The following is an 18,798-nucleotide window of genomic DNA, read 5'->3' as shown; positions in this document are numbered from 1 at the left end:
GTTTTTTGATAGCACCCAACCTAAGCCTCCCCTTCTTCAACAGATTAAAAACAGAATCATATGAAAAATCCCAAAGGATTCCCAATACAAAATTCAGGGATATTTTGTTCAAAACTTTTTTTCCTTATCCTATCTTTAGAAGGAAATTCAGATSCATTCACTGGGTGCCACACTGACAATCTGGGCACAGTCAATTCGATAATAACTAGATAAACTTTTACTTGGCCTTCTCTATTCCTGACAGAGAAAATTTATTTCAGTGTTTATGCTTCTAATATAACTGACAGCTACTGGTATTACTTCAGATCAACATACTCTTCCTTTAGCTTTCATACCGTCTTCTTCAGGTTTATGAAGCTTACCTTTATTTATAAACTTTACCCTGATACAGCTGTAATACAGACATACTAGACTCATACTYACCAAATTTCCACCAATGTGTTTATTTTTCCCTTTTTCTCAAAACCAGAGTGTGTGTGTGTGAAATTTCTAGCATTTTTTGAATCATACTCTCTGCATAGACTATAAGGGTGTTTTTTCCAAAGTTTTGTACAAAAGCAATTTCCCCCCTATTTTCTCAAGAATCCTACCTCRGAGGATTTTGATTACTAAAAGAAGAATGTTTTCAGCTGACAAAAAGTTAAAACAATTAAGTGTTCATTTTACAAACTCCAAGCATGGTAGTGTTTTTGCACACTATTCTTATGAGGAGACTGCTTTCTATARAGGAAAGCTACACTTCTCTCTGGGCTCACACAACACTTATCCTCAGAGCTCCTGAGTATCAGCTACAAACTTACCCCCACAACAGACAGATGTCAGAGGCTGGTCCCAACACAAATTCATGCAGGAGAGACCCTGGAAGTAACTGAAAATCCTTAGAGAAGAGAATTACAGTAGCTTTAACTGGTTGGAGACACTGTCACTCTGCCTCCTAAAGCAGTTTCTTCTAGACTACTGGGAMCTCGACCCTTCAGAAAATATCCAAGTCTATTGCTACACAGAACTGATGAGGAAAGATTGTCAGCTAATGCTATTGCCACCTTAACAACCTTTCTGAAGAGGTGGAGAAACAACAGGTTTCTTTCCCATCAAATTTTACTTGTTAAAAGTGGAGAAAAAGAAGAACCAAGAATTGAGTTTAAAGCATAAGATCACACATACTTAGTTTTTAAAGGTTTCGTTTAGTTTGTCGAGATTTTTTGAGCCACAGAGGAAGTGGTGGCACCTCCCGAAGGACTAGGCACTGAATCCTGCACACAGGGGGGAAACGGCCTCGTTTCCCGGTGCCCACTGTCCCGTTCCCGCAGAAGGCAGCGGAGCCGGCGGTTCCCGAGCCGCGCTCTCCCAGCCGGRGCTGCGCGCACCCCCCGCCGCCGCGCCGGGACACACGGGGGAAGGAGAGTTTCCTCCCGTCACATCTGAGAGGGAAGGTAGTTACCTCTGGGCTCCTCACGGCAGCCTTTGCAGGAACATAGCCCCATGGCAGGTGGCAGCGTCCCTCGCGGCCCCAGCCAGCCTGCTCCCTGCCAGGCGGGGCCGCCTCCAGCATCCCTGGCAGCGGGGCGGGCAGCCGGGCAAGGGCTCCCGAGAGGCTACGCAGGGACAGCGGCAGGTTAGTGTCCTGGAGCTCCCCGCCTTTGTCACCCGTGTTTCCAGCCGGCCTCGAGGCAGAACTCAGCGCTTCACGCCTCTCTGCCCCTTAAACCGCACCAGCTTATTAATTATAGTCGCCCCTTTGAAGGGCTGAGAGCCACCGGAGCCTGCTCTATGCGAGAGGCTCTCAGATGGCGGGAGGGCAGCAGACACCAAACAGAAAACTTCAGTGTGTGTAAAAAGATAACCAGAAAGACCATTTCACCTCTTGCAAAATTCTGGCAGCACAGGGCAGGGTCATATGGTATCCCCCGCCACCACACACCCCCCCACCAGAGTAAACACTTCACCATATATCAGTCTCTGAGAGATACTGAGTGTTACAGGGACCTTGCATTCTTGCAAAGGTTAACACTGCTCTAGCAATATTCAGAAGGCTTGTTTACACGCTCACTTTTAATTGCATTAACCTAATTAAATCACCAGCCACAAAGACAAGATAAGAGTTTTGTTTTGGGATAAGGAAAAAACAACATCCCTAGAACAGATGTTCACTGGTTCTCTAATYACTCTATGCTTGTTTTCTAGACCCCGCAGCACTTTACTCAACCCAGCAGGGACCGTGCTGATTGAAGCCCCACTGCCCAGGTGCAGCAATGCCCTAAGCACTGCAGCAGAGTGACACTGTTTTGTACACCAACTCACCGGCAAACTGGGTGCCTTTGCTAAGCTTGGATCAAGTGTTAAAAGTTAGATGCCACAACGAAGTGACTGAATAACAAAGTCTTTTCCAGGTTAGACTCTGCAGAAGAGTACATCCCTTGATAGCAGTGTGCAATGCACAAAAATTTGTGTGGGTTGGAGGGGAGAAAGCTACACAAATAGAGCTTTGGGGGTGGGAAAGGTATCAAGGAGCTACATCTTTCAATTCAGTTAAAATACCAGAAASAGCCTGAGCCCAAGACCTGATAACAATCTGCAACTCCTGTTCTCAATACATACCCCAGCCTCTTGAAATTGAGTTAGTTCTTCAGAACAGACTTCCAGGAGAGAAAATGAATAACCTAAAGGGTAGATGTCTACCAGGTCTCCAATCATTAAAAAAAAAAAAAAAAATACTACAATAATGTTCTACAGAGAGGTCCTCCAGCAGAGTATTCAGCTGTTAACTACACACTTGAGCAATCCCAGAGTATGAGCATTCATTAGTTAGCACAAAAAAAAAACAAATCCCACACAGGATGGAAGACGGACACGGCAGGAAACCTTTCCCACCACCACCAAATATACTAGAGGAAATCCAAGATATTCTTGCAAGAGAACTGATGGAAATCCAGTATTCTGGCTTTGCTGGTACCAACTTGTTCCTCTTGGATAGATGTGTGAGAATTCATCCCAGTTGTTTTGTGGAGCCTCTAAACTTGTCAGACAGTGCCAATAGCTGACAGCTGCTCAGAAATCCATCTCTTGTGCAAAGTGTCACCTTGCCCTTGTAAAGCCACAGATACTTCCCTTTWTTCTTGGCTACAGGGTGATCTGATCTCAGGGAAGAGGCACGTAAATCACCTGCTTGAGGGGCTGGACAATCTCCTGGCAACACTCCTGCATCTCATTTTCAAGCAAGCTCCACATAGCCCCCAGCAGGGGTAAGTTTTCCAAGTTCTGGAAAAGCCAAAGTGTTTACTAATAGCACTGTCAGATCAGTGGTAGATAAGAAAGATGGAGAAAGCACCCTGCTCTCCAGCTGTTCCAGCAAGACAGCCAAGTCAGCTCCATGGGGAAAGGTACTAGATACTGTATCTCAGAGAACTCCCCAGACTACCTACAAGTTATTGAAATTGGACTTTTTAAGAAGTTTTAGGACTATTATGTACATCACTTCACATGGATGGATAGAGGCGGATGAGGGGTTAAGCACACATGCTTGTTTTAGACAATCAATCTGACAGCTTCAACAAAGCATTTCAAGATTTTTTTTTTGTTTCTATTACTAAAACATTACAATTTTAAACTGTACTTGCTTTCATAAAATATTTGGAAAACTGACAAGAAGTTAGTCTTACCTTTTGATTATGTGACATTACCTATAGGAATTATATGGTCCCAGGTGAAAATTGCTGAGATTCATTTACTGCAATAACCATCACCMTGTATTCAAAAGAACAACCTTCAGGTGCATTAATTTCAAGAGCAAGACAGAGCCTCTGATATCCTTACYATGTACACATTGTGTGACAATACCCAAAAATATCACTACACAAAATGAARCTAAATAAGTCCTTCCCTCACTTTTGCTCTGGATGGCAAAAATTACAATGAAAGTCAGCAATACCATAAGCCAATATTAACAGCTTTCAGAAAGCCACTCAAAGCTCACATTTAAATGAGCCATTCATCTGAATTTCACAAGAAAATACAAGTTTCATCCAAAACAAAGCAGTTCTTCAATACTAGCTCACTTATGAAAGATTTGCTTTTTAAAAAATCTTCAATATGTTGGTGACTGATAATATATTTGTGCCAGTCTTGAATGCGAAAAAATGTGAAAAAAAATATATTCAGAAAACACAAAACCCTCAGGGAAAAAAAAATAATAGTTAAAGAGCTGTTCACTGAAAATTCAACCAAAGAAGTATGAGTAAAAGTGTGATTAAATAAGGAGCCCTAATTTCTAGTAAATTAAAATACTATAACCACTACCACCTCTTTTATAACCTGAAAAATCCATATTAATAATATAAACCAGGACATTCAKGCTCTAAATACCTCCAATGCACTTTGCAGATCATTTGTCATTTTAACTTCAGAGGGCACTCATTAAATTTCCTAAAACCTAAGACAATACATGTCTGTTGTCAAACACACTGCCAGCCCTACCAGACAGAACAAGGTAGTAGGGGATCAGGCCAGCAGAGTACATGCATACAAACCAAATACCATTTTTTTTTTTGTTTGAGGGGGAGAAGAGTGGTACAGTCAAGTTTAAAACAAAACAAAACCACTTTGAGATAACTRGACAATGTTTGGGAGGTGCAGAAGCCAGATGTCTAGATTTGTCATCCCATGGGAAATTCAAGATTCTTTAATGTCTAAACCACACTTAAGTTTCTCTTTTGAATGCAGTCAGGCCCAGGCAGATCAACTCAGCAGTCAGCTAATGAAGGTAGGAGTGCAGAACTGCCACTCAAATACTTTGCCTGCATAAAGACAACCCTAGAAACTCTCATCTTAGACCCTAACATGTTGATTGTTTGCTACAGGTACAAGGACTGACAMAAGGTCTGAAGGGTTCGAAAGCTCAACACAAAATAACATAATAAAGATAGCCAAACCTGTCTGGGTCAAATAAAATGGAGATTTTATATATAATTTTTGATATTATATAAAAGGCATTTTTATTTACACACAGTGAAAATGTCGAGTAGGTGTTAGCCYACTCCTGTAATAAGAAAGGTAGATATCCTTGTACTTTTCCAGCAACAAAACGCCATTGCTCTGCAGTAAAATTCTTTTGAGACTTATTTTCTGTTAAGATTCATAAGTCAGTCTGTAGAGCAGGAGCCGATCAAGGTGGGATTTCTGTAATTCTTAACAATTTGACCTTTTAGACCTATAGTTGAAAAGTTTACTTTTTAAGTGAAGTCAGATACAGTATGCATTATTACTATGTCTTCAAAAATACATGATGTAGCAAGTAAAAGTGGCTTGCCAGGCCACAGTGGCAGCACCTTATGACTCTCCAGAGACTTTCCAATAGCCATTGGACTCAGAAGAAAAGACTATTCTGGCAATGTAATAACACAGATAGAAGAGTACACTACAACCAGTCTTAGTTCATATATCTCTAAATACTCTAACTCCCTTAAAGACCTACTACATTTCTTATAAGAACCTGAAACTACAAAGTGCATTTGCTAGCCTAGTATTTWTTAATTAAGTGACATGCTGCCTCCCCTAAGGCTTCTTTCCTGTGAGAGCAGAGCAATGTAAACCACCCTCACCCTTTCAAAGCCCAATCTCCATCATTCCCTGCCCTCGAAATACCAGCCCTCCAAATACACACTGCCAGTACACTTAATATAAACTACAAAGTAAATGTTTTTTGAAAACTCCAGTTCTCTGGGCTTCTAAGACTCTGAAAAATAACCTGCTGAGAGAAGAATTAGACCTTCATAGTTTAAAGAAACAACTTAAAGTTAATCTATTCTTCACAGAAGACATCAGCACAGAATACMTGAGTTTGATGTAGATGTATCACTAGACTGTATGAGAAGTATATGTAGCATGAAAGCACTAAAAAATTCCATTCACAGGCTGCCTTTCCCCAAGTGATATAAAACTCATTCCTGCTAACCAGGTTAGGCTAAGTTTGTAACAGAGCAYAGCTCTGTTAAGAAAAGGCTCATGAGCTTAAAAAACAAAAAAAAGAAAGGAGCAGAAGTCACTTGTTCTGTCAGGAATAACACTTCAAAATATCTGACYTTGTCCTACTACTAGATATTCTAGTATACTAGAATTTCTAGTCCAGAAAGAGTCAAAAGATACTAGGTTTATAAAAACTTCTTCTGACTTAAGTCCATTACTCTCTCTTCTGCCTCCAACCAATTCCGAAAGAAATTCAGTCATATCATCTGTCACACCTGCAAAAGAATTTGCACTGGCATTTTGACTCTTTTTTCCATATTAATGGCCCTATTTTAGGAGATTCCCAGGTGTCCATCTTCTTTGTTCTTTCCCTTCAAATAACAACTCTGCAGGTAAAATACTTGTGAAGTRCAAAAAGGAATTCCATGAATTCTGATGAACCACCTGATGAATGCAAAAAGCTCACAGCTTCCAACACAAACTCAAAAAATTGAAGAATTTTAGGTGCAACCACCAACTAATGAAGAAAGCTTGGTTAGAAATTCCAATACAGCTTTAGCCACACTGTGCTAGACAGTACATCCCCAGGTTTTTGCTGGGCAAGCATTACTGAGCTCTTGCAACTCTAGCACTGAAATATTTAGGGAACATGAAAAAAATCCCTGAAYAGTCAAGTCTTATTCATGGACAAATCCCCTTATAAACAGTCTTTTGCTACTGGTTCTGGCAAAGCTGACGTCCTTACTGTTCCATTTTTGTTGGTAGAAAGGCAGTGTTGACCAGAGTGCTAGGACAGCTCTCAGTGCCGTGTTTTCATTTCTCTCCGCAGCAGGCAGGCCCACTGGCTGACATCTGCAGCTCCTACCTGGCACTGCCATGGATCCAGAGCTGCTTTGTACAGCTCACACCAGCTTAGAGGCCAGAGGGGAAGATCAGCTAAGCACACAGATTATAAGAAGCAGTTTTACTGTAAATACCAGAATGCATCTTGCTGCCCATCAGCACTTTAAACTGCTGTAAAGAGAACCCCTTTTTTTAAGAGAGCCCAGTGTACACAGAGAACGGACAGATGACTTAACATATGAAAGCTTTTACACTTCKAACTTCAAAAAATTCTTGCTTCTAGAAGAGAAGGGAGGATCTGCTTTGGCTCACAGAGAAACAACTCTTCACTGACTGCAGGACTTAAAGCTAATGGCAAAAAGGTCTGATCTTGACAAAGAATATCTCTATAGCCTAGGATGTCCTGCTGAAGGTGATTAAGAAATAACTCCTTATCTGTAGCTTAATATTTTCATTGAAGGTACCAAGTCACCCTACAGGTCCACACCCATAATTATAATATATATTTATAATTAGTTAATAATATAAATAATTATACCTTCCACACACTTCCACCAGCTTCAGAACAGGGGCTAAAGTGATAATATTTGTCTTACCAAGCATGATCATAAGCACAATATTTCCATTTGGATTAGTTTCCTCCATTCTCTGCTGCAATGTATTTGGGTCACAGAGCTAACTAAAGGTCAGATGTCTGCTTTCATGTCTTAGAGTATTAGCAACACGTGACACTTAAAATCCATGTCCAAGACCTATGAAGGACACAAGGACAGAAAGAGGCTGCTGAAGCCTGGTCTGTCCACTCAAAGCGACCAGAAGAAATTTAATCTGGGAAATATCTTCTGCTGGACCCTTCCAGAAGGCATCATTTTGACTCTGATTCATATACAAACCAGATGCTATAAGAGAGAGCCTTTGAGCCTTTATGGCCTCTATGAAGCAGAAGGACTCTCACACAACAGAGATCTTTGCAGACACTTCTATTTGTGTTAATAAAAATAATCTTTCTCCTCATTACACTATTATGCCAGTAGAGCCTTTATTTTGACACAATTCTATTGGAACAGAGTAACTAATGTAGACAAAACTCTTCATCTCTCCAGTTAGCAGCTGCCAGAGTGCTTATATAGTAGTAAAACACACAACCGCAAATTGASGGAAGAACCACAGTTTGCACAATTATCCTTCAAGTCATATAATGTGTGATTGGTTGTAACAGTCTTTCCCGACTACCTTACACACACTCCCCTTTAATTCTGTATACTTTCGATTTCATGGCTCTTTTCTTCATTATCTCAAATTCTCCCTGCCCCTTCTCCCACATTTTCATGATTGTCTGACAGTTGAGGATTAAAAACAAATTACACCTAATAACATTGAATTACGAGTCCCTGATGATGCCTAGCATCCTTGACACCACATGGAAACATGGGTATGAACATCCTAAGTGGACTTCACTTTGAATCTCAGCCAGAGACCATTGCTTATCTAAGGCAGACTGAAATAAAGTGTCTTTGTAGCCCTGTGAASCTGCTACAAGAGAGACAAAAGACACAAACTTCCAGAAAGTAAACATTTAGAGCCTGTCAAAAGAAAAAGCTCTGTAATTACTAGCGACCTGAACTTTGGCTTCCTAATGGAAGAAATCACATTCAATTCGAGCGCCTGAAAAAAGGTTAGGAAGATTAGAGCTCATCAGAATATTGAACACTAAACCATCGTCCTCATCCCAGCTGCCTCAMTGCCTTTAGAGAACAGTACCTTAAGCAGAGCCGTTTCCATGAGTACTGTAGAGACACTGTAAAGCTTATAATGAACTTCAGGGAATAAAGTCGTTGTAATGCTATTAAATTCAACAGAGATTAGCCACACTGCTGTAAGTGAACTCAGCACTCATGCATTCTCCATAGTGAAACTATATCTGGATGACTAGCACAGGGAGTTAAATTCATTCCCAGTAAAAAACAGACAAAAACAAACAAAAAAAAATCCTGGGTATTCTTAACCTGGGTGTAAGGCTTAAATGTTATGCCATTTGCAATTCATCTTTGTCACATTTCCTGTTCCCTATAAAGTTCAGAAAGCCCAGTGCAAGCTGGTTCTCRCTGATAGCACACTAGTTATCCCTCAAGCATTTCAGACAAATACAGAGGAGGTTTTGCCTGTGAACCGTCCCTCACAGGTGTTTGACAGTGGGCCAGCTGCCACTTCAAACTGGCATTARTGCATTCATAAACAGCCCAGATAGCAATTTCTCAACTATATTCTCTCTTGGATCCTGGACCAGCAATTATCAGCTGTGCCTCCCTTTCTTCCCCACTGTTTTTTTTTGTGGCCTTGTAAAAAGAGCACATTTTAGTTTTTTTTACCTTTGCTTCCCAAAATTATTTCCATGGGGTGCAGGGCTAACAGGTACCTCAAAGGCATCAGTGGTGCTGCCTTTACAGGACTGTCAGTATCACAGAACAGAATCACAGAATCATTAAGATTAGAAAAGACTCTGCGATCAAGTCCAACCTTTGACCAAACATCACCATGTCAACTAAACCACTGCATTAAGTGCCATATCCAGTCTTTTCTTGAATATTCCCAGGGATGGTGACTCCAGCACCTCCCTGGGCAGYCTGTTCTAATGCTTGATAACCCTTTCAGTGAAGAAATTCTTTCTAATGTCTGCCCTGAACCTCCCCGGCACAGCTTGAGGCCTTTTCCTCCTGTCTTTATTTCACTACTGCTAGAATTTGGTGTGTGCTGTGACATTGCCATACATCATGTATCCTATTTCACTTTATCATATTAACCTACTGGAGTACTTTATTAGCCTCAGGGATCCCAGACATTGCATAAGTCTCGTGAAGAATTCAGCTATTGTTATTGCAAATGGGAACAGAACTCCTTCTGGGGCTGAACAAAGCTTAACCCGTAACAGCAGCAACAGAGCACACAAGCTGCAAAATATCACTGAGGACTTGATTTCTAACAACTAGCAAGAAATATAGAGATAATACTAYATAACTGATCATGCTGACAGTTTGATGAGCACATCTTTATGTAACAAAGCTGTATTTGCACCAGAATAATTAAAAAAAAMCCTGTCTACTAACTACACATGCCTTAGGACTTAATAAATTATYCTCAAGGCAGAATATTCAACAGCAGAACTCTGGAAGGTCTCAGCAGGAAGTATTCAAAATCTTACCTAATTTGCCCTGGAAAGTCAACCTGAGGAGATCAAACCATGCCCTGTACATTTCAGCTAAAATGTGTCACCACATACTACAAAGCCATATTTCTATACCCAAAGGACAGCCTATATAAAATGCTGTATTTTCCTCTTGTGAATACAATGGGTTAAGGAASATTGCTCAAAACCAGTCAGAGGTTATGTTTTAATGATCTGCACCAGCAGAAAGCTGTATTCATGAAAYTTCTTAAAACTCATGCTCCCTTCCCAGCAGGCCTTATGCAACTACAATTGAAGTCTTAAAAACCATCATTCTTGTYGAAAGCCAGCACGTGCATTAAAGACAGCTAGGTGCTACTGATCAGGGATCAAATGCAGGCCTTCTCCTGGAATACAAATTCCAGGACAGCAGAACACATGTATGCTGTCACAGCCCATTTCCAGCCCTMTTTTCAACTGCCCAGGGCCCCAGAGCACTGAGGGATGTAGAGAGTACAACCTGAAGTAAATCAAACACTTAAAACAAAATGAAGGCAGGATCTTGTTTATTTCATGAAGCAGGATCATTACCTGCCAAATGCAAACATAGGCCTTGGGCATTGCATTCTAGGGGAAAAAGAAAACAAAGCAAAAAGCAATTTACAGGCTGCAGGTGCCTCCTGATGCCCTTCAAGATGTTTTAAACTGATAAGGTAAGGTGAGCCAAAACATTCTTAACTATCAGAGCCTCACAGCCCTCAGGGGAAAAGAGAAGSCTAATAACCCTTCTGCACACAGTCCAAAGACCTTCACCTGCAGTGACTCACCACCTTAAGTAGGCAGAAGTGGACTGGTCAAGCTGCAGGGATACAGCATCAGACTGACCACARCACTGCTGAAATCAGTAAGGTTTCATGAAGTCAGAGCAAAGTTCAACTCTTTATTTCACGTTCTCTTCAAAAGATTKCAGTGACATGGTACAGTCAAGCATTCAGGGAAAGTACAGATCAGGAAATCAGTAAGCAGAGAAGCCTTGCTTACAGAAGATTTGAGCTGCTGGTGTCTACCTCCACAACGGAAATGAGGGCTTCCATTAACTTACTTAACAGTTCATCAAATTGAATCCATTTGTGAAACAAGCCTAGAAATACTGGCAGCTGACTGATACTTCTGTTAACACTAAAGTAAGTTATCAAGGTCTGAGCAGGCCACCAAAGCTATTTTTTCAGTTGAAAAAAATCTCAGTAGATTTAGGAAATTAGTAATTCTGAGAAAGGCAATTAGTACCATTTGGCAAATGCCAAATCATTAAAATAGTAAAATTTTGAAGATATACATTTTGAAAAAACAAGTTTAACAGGCTCAGAATGGGAGAAGAGGAAATCAGTCAGACAGATGCCACTAAACAGCCCGTAAGCCCTGGGTCAGTATGTTAGCCTCAGACAGTGGAGACCTACATCCAAGCAGCCTCCCCACACAGTCACTACTGCATGTGACTATACAGAACATATTTTACTCTTATATAATAATTTTAAGACTAAAACAAGATTTAAATAGGTCAACAATTTGAACTTGAATGTCTTCAAAGACTGTTGATTTTGGCACCTGTGACAGCAGCCATATATTGTGAATACATGGAATGTGTTCAATATAGAATATTGCAGAATCACAGAATACTCTGAGTTGGAAGGTATCATCAAGCATCAAGTCCAACTCCTAAGTGAATGACCCATACAGGGATCAAATCCACGACCTTGGCATTATTAGCAGTACACTCTAACCAACTGAGCAAATGTGCAGAAATGCATTCAATACTGTATTCTGTCTACAGGGCACAATATTGGCTTCACAGGCTGGGCAAAAACATTGTTATGGAACTCTTGCTTGCCTATTTGCTTTAAGGCAACACGAATGAACGAAGTAGAGTAACTGGTTTCCTCTGAGCGGACAAACTCAGGCTCCAGTGATTCAAGCCATGCGCCATCGCTGACAGCAAGAGTCCAAGCAGAAGCTGGAAAGAAGCAGCACCATCTAGTGCTCAAGAGAGACGGAGCAAGCAGAACAGAAAGAAGAACACACCAAGATTTTGCAGGCACAGAAGCTCAGGAGACATACTTCTAAGGAGACTCAAACTGCACTCGGACATAAAAAGAGATTCCGCAGCTGGTAAAAGGCAAGCAGTTGTACCTGTCATGATCTTAGTGCTAAAACGTTATTACCTTAAAGATCTTCAACTCAAGCTATAATATAATAACAAACAGTTTCCAGTCTGCGACTGTAAAGAAAGCATGCACTTTTATCATTCAGGGTGCTCCTGTGGAAAGACAGTTTCAAAAATACATTTGTCATTTCTCACCCCTTAATAAATGGAAAAATCTATCTCACATTCCAAAAGACAGTTATCCTTTTAGTGACATACAAGTAACTGCAYACTCTCAGCTTTACTCCAGATACCTGGAAGTACTAAACAAAGATCTGACAGGGCCCTCCACTGCAAAACCAAAACCACCAATCTTCTTGCCAAGATCAGTGCAAYGCCATGGACATGATAACATCCACAGCTTTCTCTTGCTAAGTGTTTCCACAGTGCACTGCTGCAACTACACAGTCTCAAACTTCCTAGTAGGACCCAAAATTACTTTATTTTGCTGCCATTTCCCTAGTCAACATGATGGGTGCCAAATCACAGAAATCTAAATAAACGTTTCAAATGCCAACATCATCACATATTCAGATATGCACAGTCAGTTTTCAGCTGTAGATTTCAGGAGGAAACTTAATTACCAATGCCAAACTCAGTATCCTGCTGTTAATTAGAATCGCAATTTGCATTGAATAATAGAGAACATGGAATGATTTTCAATGAACAACTTTCTGATTTCTCCTCCAGGTATTTTAATTACACACCATCTCAACAGGAACTGAGATAAAAAGGCCACAAAAATAACTTAATTGGTGTTGATCACCTGGGACACAGAAGTGTACCACAGAGCAGACTGCTTTGAAAGCATCATTCAACCTACTGGCACRAGACAAACAAGCTGCCACTCCAACTTCTCTCTCAGATACTGCCAACAACACAAATGGACCCCTACAGAACAAGTACACAACAATTACTGTCCCTGTAAGAATTAGGGCTCCYACATTCTGATTCTAGCTTTCTTGATTTTCCTTCTTATTGTACAGTACAGCCAAGGCAGTGAAGTAGCTTCTACATAAGCCCTGCACAAAGTTCYTGGATGAAGAATTAATTTTTCCCCAGCCTAACTTCTGGCATAATGCAACCACTACTCCATCTTTAAGGGATTCAGCATTAAATACAAGTCCCTTTTGTAAGGGCAAGTTGCCTATATTGAACTAAGTCTTTTTAATTAACTGGAAGAGCATGCCACAGAGAATCGACTTCTAAAGGTTACTGAAAATAACCTTCAACATGTGAATCAAGTATAGGCAGTCATCCTTGCTCTGGCTAAGTCTGCAAGAAGACCAAGGTAACAACTATGAAGAGGACTGAACTGCCTCACTACAGACAGTGCTGGTGCTAACTCAACTGGAGATCAAAAAGCAACCTGAAGGTGAGTTTTCATCCCCTCAGTTAGACTGACCTGAAGTCCAACTGATCTGAGAACTTTTTTTCAGTTATAAGAGCTGAAATGAAAGATATGATTAGATATATGGAAACAAGATCAACCCCTTCAGCAGCTCTTTCCAATGAAATAATTAAACTTACTACAAAACTGCACTCTTATTCTCACAGAATAAGAGCTGTTATGGTTCACCTTGGCAGAAACCATTGTGGCACTGAAATTAGCTATTATTGGTGATAAGGAGACACCAAGATGTGCACCATGAGCACCTCCTAACTTCTGAACCTTTTTACTCCCTCCTTTCCTTCTAAAAACGTTACTGTATCAGGGAGTTTTCTGTCTAGAGGACCTTGAGCATCACATAGGGCTGCAAAGTCTGGGGAATAAAACCAGGTAGACCACTTGCCCCAAGACATTAAATCAGTTTCCTAAAAGGTGATATTTCAGGAGCACTTAAGTCATCAATATTCCTTAAAACATTYTCAGAGCTTAATCCCTGTGGCTCTTACAGCCATTACACCATTTCAAAACGCACTGTGACCCCAGGCCAACACTAAGTTATTCTGTTGTCTTAGCAACAGCAGGCACTGTTGCCAGATTTGAACTCCTCTCCCAAGCAACACAGATCATTTCCATCCATAAATACCAGCTGCTGGGGAATTATTATCCCAAATGGTACAACTTCTGCACCCGACCTCATCCCCCACCACCTGCTAATGTGCACTGGAACATGAGAGCACCTTGCATCCCTAGCTTACCCCACCATTCCACTCTGAACTTCCAGCTATGATGAAGGGAAGCATGAATGGATTCAAAAGGATCCAGAAATTTACAYAGTCCCCAAAAAGGAATATAGAGGAAGTATTTCAGGAAGTCCTGTCACCAGATCTAACAGTGGTTTGACTGTAAACGGTTCTGCAGTCTCTCATGTCCCTAGTTAACCCTTCTCCCAGCTGCTCTATACAGCTTAGAAATGAACTTGATGAAACATGAATAATACACAATGCYCATCATTAGTTCTTGTTACTCAGCAGAAAATCAATACATGCTCTGTTACAGCACAGGACATGCTGTTACTCTAGTCCCTGCACTCAGGGAACAGCTCCCACAGCCAAGCTTAACACAGCTTGCAGCAGAGGGAAGAAAGGTGGCAAGATCTTGGCAACAGTTCCACAACACTGAGCACCTTAGCTATTAATCACAAAACAGAATTTTGGAGATAACTGGTACCACAGACTTTAGAACTCTTTGGACATTTCTCAGACCTCAGCCTCTCCTCTTTGCCAGATAAGCTGGTATCAGCTATAGGTACATTTCAGGAATGTGAATGTACATTAGTAATGTGAATGTATCTGTAGTCACAAGATCCCCTACTTAGTAGATAACTTAAAAAAAATAGTATTATCTCTACAGAAACTGTAGAGTCCTACCTTACAGTGGGATAAATGAAGCACAATTAGGCAGAAATGTGATAGTGGTCACACATCCAACACAGGAAAAGATGGGCAGTGATGTAAAATAAAGATCTGGRTCCTGCAGTATCATTTGTGCTCCCTTTCCTGTCTGCCTTCTGTTTCAGAGCTGTTGACTACGTGGGTGTTCTGCAGGCTGGCAACCACGCAGAACACGGTCATTTCAGAATACGTGCAAAAAAAAGAGGAGGCATTTATGCGAAAACCAGCACAGAATAAATGTACTGTGAACAAACTGGGGAGCTCTTCAGGCCACACTCTCCAGTGACGTCTGTGTCAATCACATTCTGTATTGACTGGCCATTTGTAGTGTTTTTCAGTACTTACTATCCATGTAGTAACTAAGTTTGCTACAAATGTAAATAGATTTAACTGCATAAGTTAGAGAAAATATCTTCATTTTGCAGACAAGTCAGTGGTGCAGTGAGTCATTTTTCTGGGGAACACAAAAAAATGTAACCTCAAAACAATGTGAACCCAAATATCCTGAGATCCACAATCATGCTCAATAGCATCACTTTTTTTACCCTTCTGAATCACYTCTTTCTGTGCCCATTTCTCCCACAACAACCAGAAAAACACATTAGTTTGAGAGACCACACAACACTCCAAGCAAGGAGCCCTCTCCAAAGAGAAAAATCAAGGAGCATGATACATCTCAACTACCATAGAAATGAAAATGAAGTACCCAGGCAGCACTTRTATCCAAAAAAATAACATAATGTAGTTAAGTCCCATTCCCCAGCCTCACTAGATAATTTGGCCAGTGTATCAGAACATTCAGGAGTGATCAGTACAAGTCAAGAACTATTGACGACAACTGATGGGAATGAGGTGATGTCATACTGAAAGCACAAAGAAATGCTGGCATACCTGGGGTAATTTCAAAGAGATGTTTCCCTGGTTCATCAGGATTAGGTGGCAGCTCGTTCACCTGACTGCCTTGCAGTAGTATCAAACCCTGCAATGGACACAAATATTAGTGAAAAGGGAAAGACCACTAAAAGGGTGAGGAAAAGATGATAAAATATATAGCATATTCAAGTCCTGCCCATTGACTGTGCCAATCACCTTTCCACAGTTCTGAGCAAGAAAAGATTTGAACTGGTCATGCACTTGCTCCACTGTCTTTTCTCTCACACTGGACACTGGTCGAAGTCTCTTTCCTCTGGAATAACAATAAGCATACAGAAGTGATTTTCCTTGTTTTCCGTAATTAATTATCCCTTGCAAAAGCTTCATCTCATATTACATCTGCTCTTCCTACACCCTTGGATTYCTGGTTGCAGCATGCCTTTGAATAAAATGGCTTATTTTTCAGAGACCCTCAGTACACAGAAATTCCCAGGGAGATACTGGAAAAGAGCAGTTAAGTCAGATTTGCAAGGTAGTGGACTACCTTTAAATCCAAAAGACAATAGCTTCCCTTGAAATAAAACCTGAGCCACTTTACTTCCCAAGTTCAAATGCTGCCAGTATTCCACTTCCTTTCTACCTTAAGCCCAGGCATAATTAATACAACGTATTCCAGTTTGGGACTTCTGCATAGCTGGTGACCTAGCATCTTCAAAGTGAACAAAATCCTCTCAATCTATGGAAAAGCCAAAAAAGCCATCACAGGAAGCTGCTGTCCAGTAACGTTAGTGGAACAGTCATTTAATCTCATATTTTAAAGGGTTTCCAGCTAACATTCTTCAGGACATACTCACAATCAGACAGACAAAATACAGTACAAATTGTGACTCTCAAGAGTTAAGCCATGAAGAGGGMAATGAGCAGTTCTCACTCCTGCACCAAACTGCTCTGGAACTCAAACTGGATCCAAAGCATCTTTTCTTGCTGTACAGAAAATGAAGAAAGGTGTTTCAGTGAGGTTTTTTCCACACATTTCTGGTTGATGAGAATGTAGCTATGCATGTTTACTAATCTGGAAACAACCAAATCCAAGACACACTGGACCTTAATATCATTGGTAATCAAAACAAATTCTGGTTATGCTATTTGTTAGCTTCCAGATCCACACATAATGGAGTAATACAATTAGTGTCTCATGAGACAAACAATCCAGAATTTCAACTAACTGAACACAACTCATCGTATGACCTTTGCAATCTTCTCCATAAAATAACGAAGCCATATGTGTTACTTTTCATTGCCTTTATTCAGTATAAGTTCCATTCTTTTGCTCTTTGTCAGTGTATCTTCCTACAGATGCTTTGTTCAACAGTGTCAATGCTCAGTTCCTGTTACCTACCAGTGTAAGGGTAAGAYTGTGGAAGGACACAGTATGGGAGGGCACTTAGCAAAGAACATACCAAGTGTTTTTTCTAGAATGGTTGCAATATTTAAAATTGAGGTAAAATAAGTCAGCACCATAGCAGAAACCTTTAGCACCCTTCTCTCCCAACCCTGTTGCCCTGCAATTTGACTCTGAGGTTCASTGAAATTAGAAGATAAACTGAAGACATTCCAAAGATGCCTTTCCAGTGTTCTCCYGCTAAATTGACAAAAATGCAGATACATCTGAAATTATTCCAAATGGTATTGAAAAATATTGTATAAAACCTCATCTTTAGAGTACAGTGGTCAGAACACATTCTAGAMAATTCTGCTGTTTTCTAAAGCACAAAACCCAAGCCCACTGCAGATGCATTAAAGCCTTTTATCATGCCAAGTCAATACCAAAGGAAAGGTTAATTAATTAGTTGTAGAGTGCCTTCTGTTCCCTTGAAAATTTGGGAGGGTTGTATGCTAGCTGTCTCCTTTCCTGGGAATAGAAATGAGCCCAAAGCTACTTTAGAAACCCACTCATATATTGACAGAATCAGTAGGAGCATCAAAAGCTCTCTGCAGGGCAGTTCTCCCTTCCCCTGTCCTCATGGGGATAACTTGAGCAAATTGAAGAAAAGCAGTGTCTGCAAGTCCACCTTCTAACCTTTGGTCTCTGATGGAGTGAGTCGTGCAATTGCAACTGTCATGTGGCACACATATACACACCTTCAACACTACTCAATCCATTAAGACCAGAAAATAAATCTTTTTCACCACAGAAAGCCTGTGTGATTCTCCTGCCATTAGATTACAGCTTCACCTTTTAAGCAATATTAGCAAACAAAGAATATCTACAGTTTCCTCTAAGAAACTGAAAGAGTAGGTTTTCATAAAAACAGGCAATGCAACATCCATAAACAAAAAGATGTTGTTTCATGTTTCAGTTTTGAAACATTATGTCATAAATCTCATTTGATTTTATCAGGTAAGCAACAAAAATAAAAACTCTCTTCCAGAGTGTGTGTAAATAATCAAGTAGGTAGAAGATCAATGGGAMTTTTGGTGAAACTATTGATTTAGTTTTACATGCAAGCTTAARGGCCATACTTAATAAATAAAATAAAAATATTTAAATTAAGCATGACTACCATTAGGGCTGAAGGAAATTAGGGATTAATACCAACATCAKCTAKTGAAAATATCTCCATGTCCTACAACAAAGTTCTCCCCAAAACCAAGAGTCTTAGTCTTCCTAAGATGCATGGGCACAACTCTGCCTTTGCTTCATTCCACAGAACCCCAAGCAACAGCCACCTACACATTCCAAAAGTACATCTCACCTGAGGGATGCATATAGTCCTATCTGAAGTCAGATGCAAATACTAATTTGCAACTCCTACAGGAATAGTCAGGACATAGTCCTGTACCATCCTATACAATATGGCTTCCCTTAGCGATAAATGTATGGCAAACCCTGTGCCCAAAAAGGACCAGGGTTAAA

General features: G+C 40.5%; 1 protein-coding gene across 2 annotated transcripts in view; it reads right to left on the bottom strand.

The window, feature by feature from the left end:
- The window catches only part of ARHGAP22 (Rho GTPase activating protein 22), a 115,999-nt gene that overhangs the window by 82,084 nt on the left and 15,117 nt on the right, over window positions 1-18,798 (bottom strand). For both annotated transcript variants that reach the window (XM_057370990.1, XM_057370991.1), the window contains exon 3: window positions 15,900-15,987. In XM_057370990.1, coding sequence (XP_057226973.1) covers window positions 15,900-15,987 — 88 coding nt within the window. The remainder of the gene's footprint in view (window positions 1-15,899; window positions 15,988-18,798) is intronic.

This window comes from Malurus melanocephalus, unplaced genomic scaffold (genome assembly GCF_030028575.1).
Source record: "Malurus melanocephalus ecotype Western Australia unplaced genomic scaffold, MMel_1.1 scaffold_137, whole genome shotgun sequence".
NCBI classification, from domain to species: domain Eukaryota; kingdom Metazoa; phylum Chordata; class Aves; order Passeriformes; family Maluridae; genus Malurus; species Malurus melanocephalus.
This window is presented reverse-complemented; position numbering and strand designations above follow the sequence as displayed.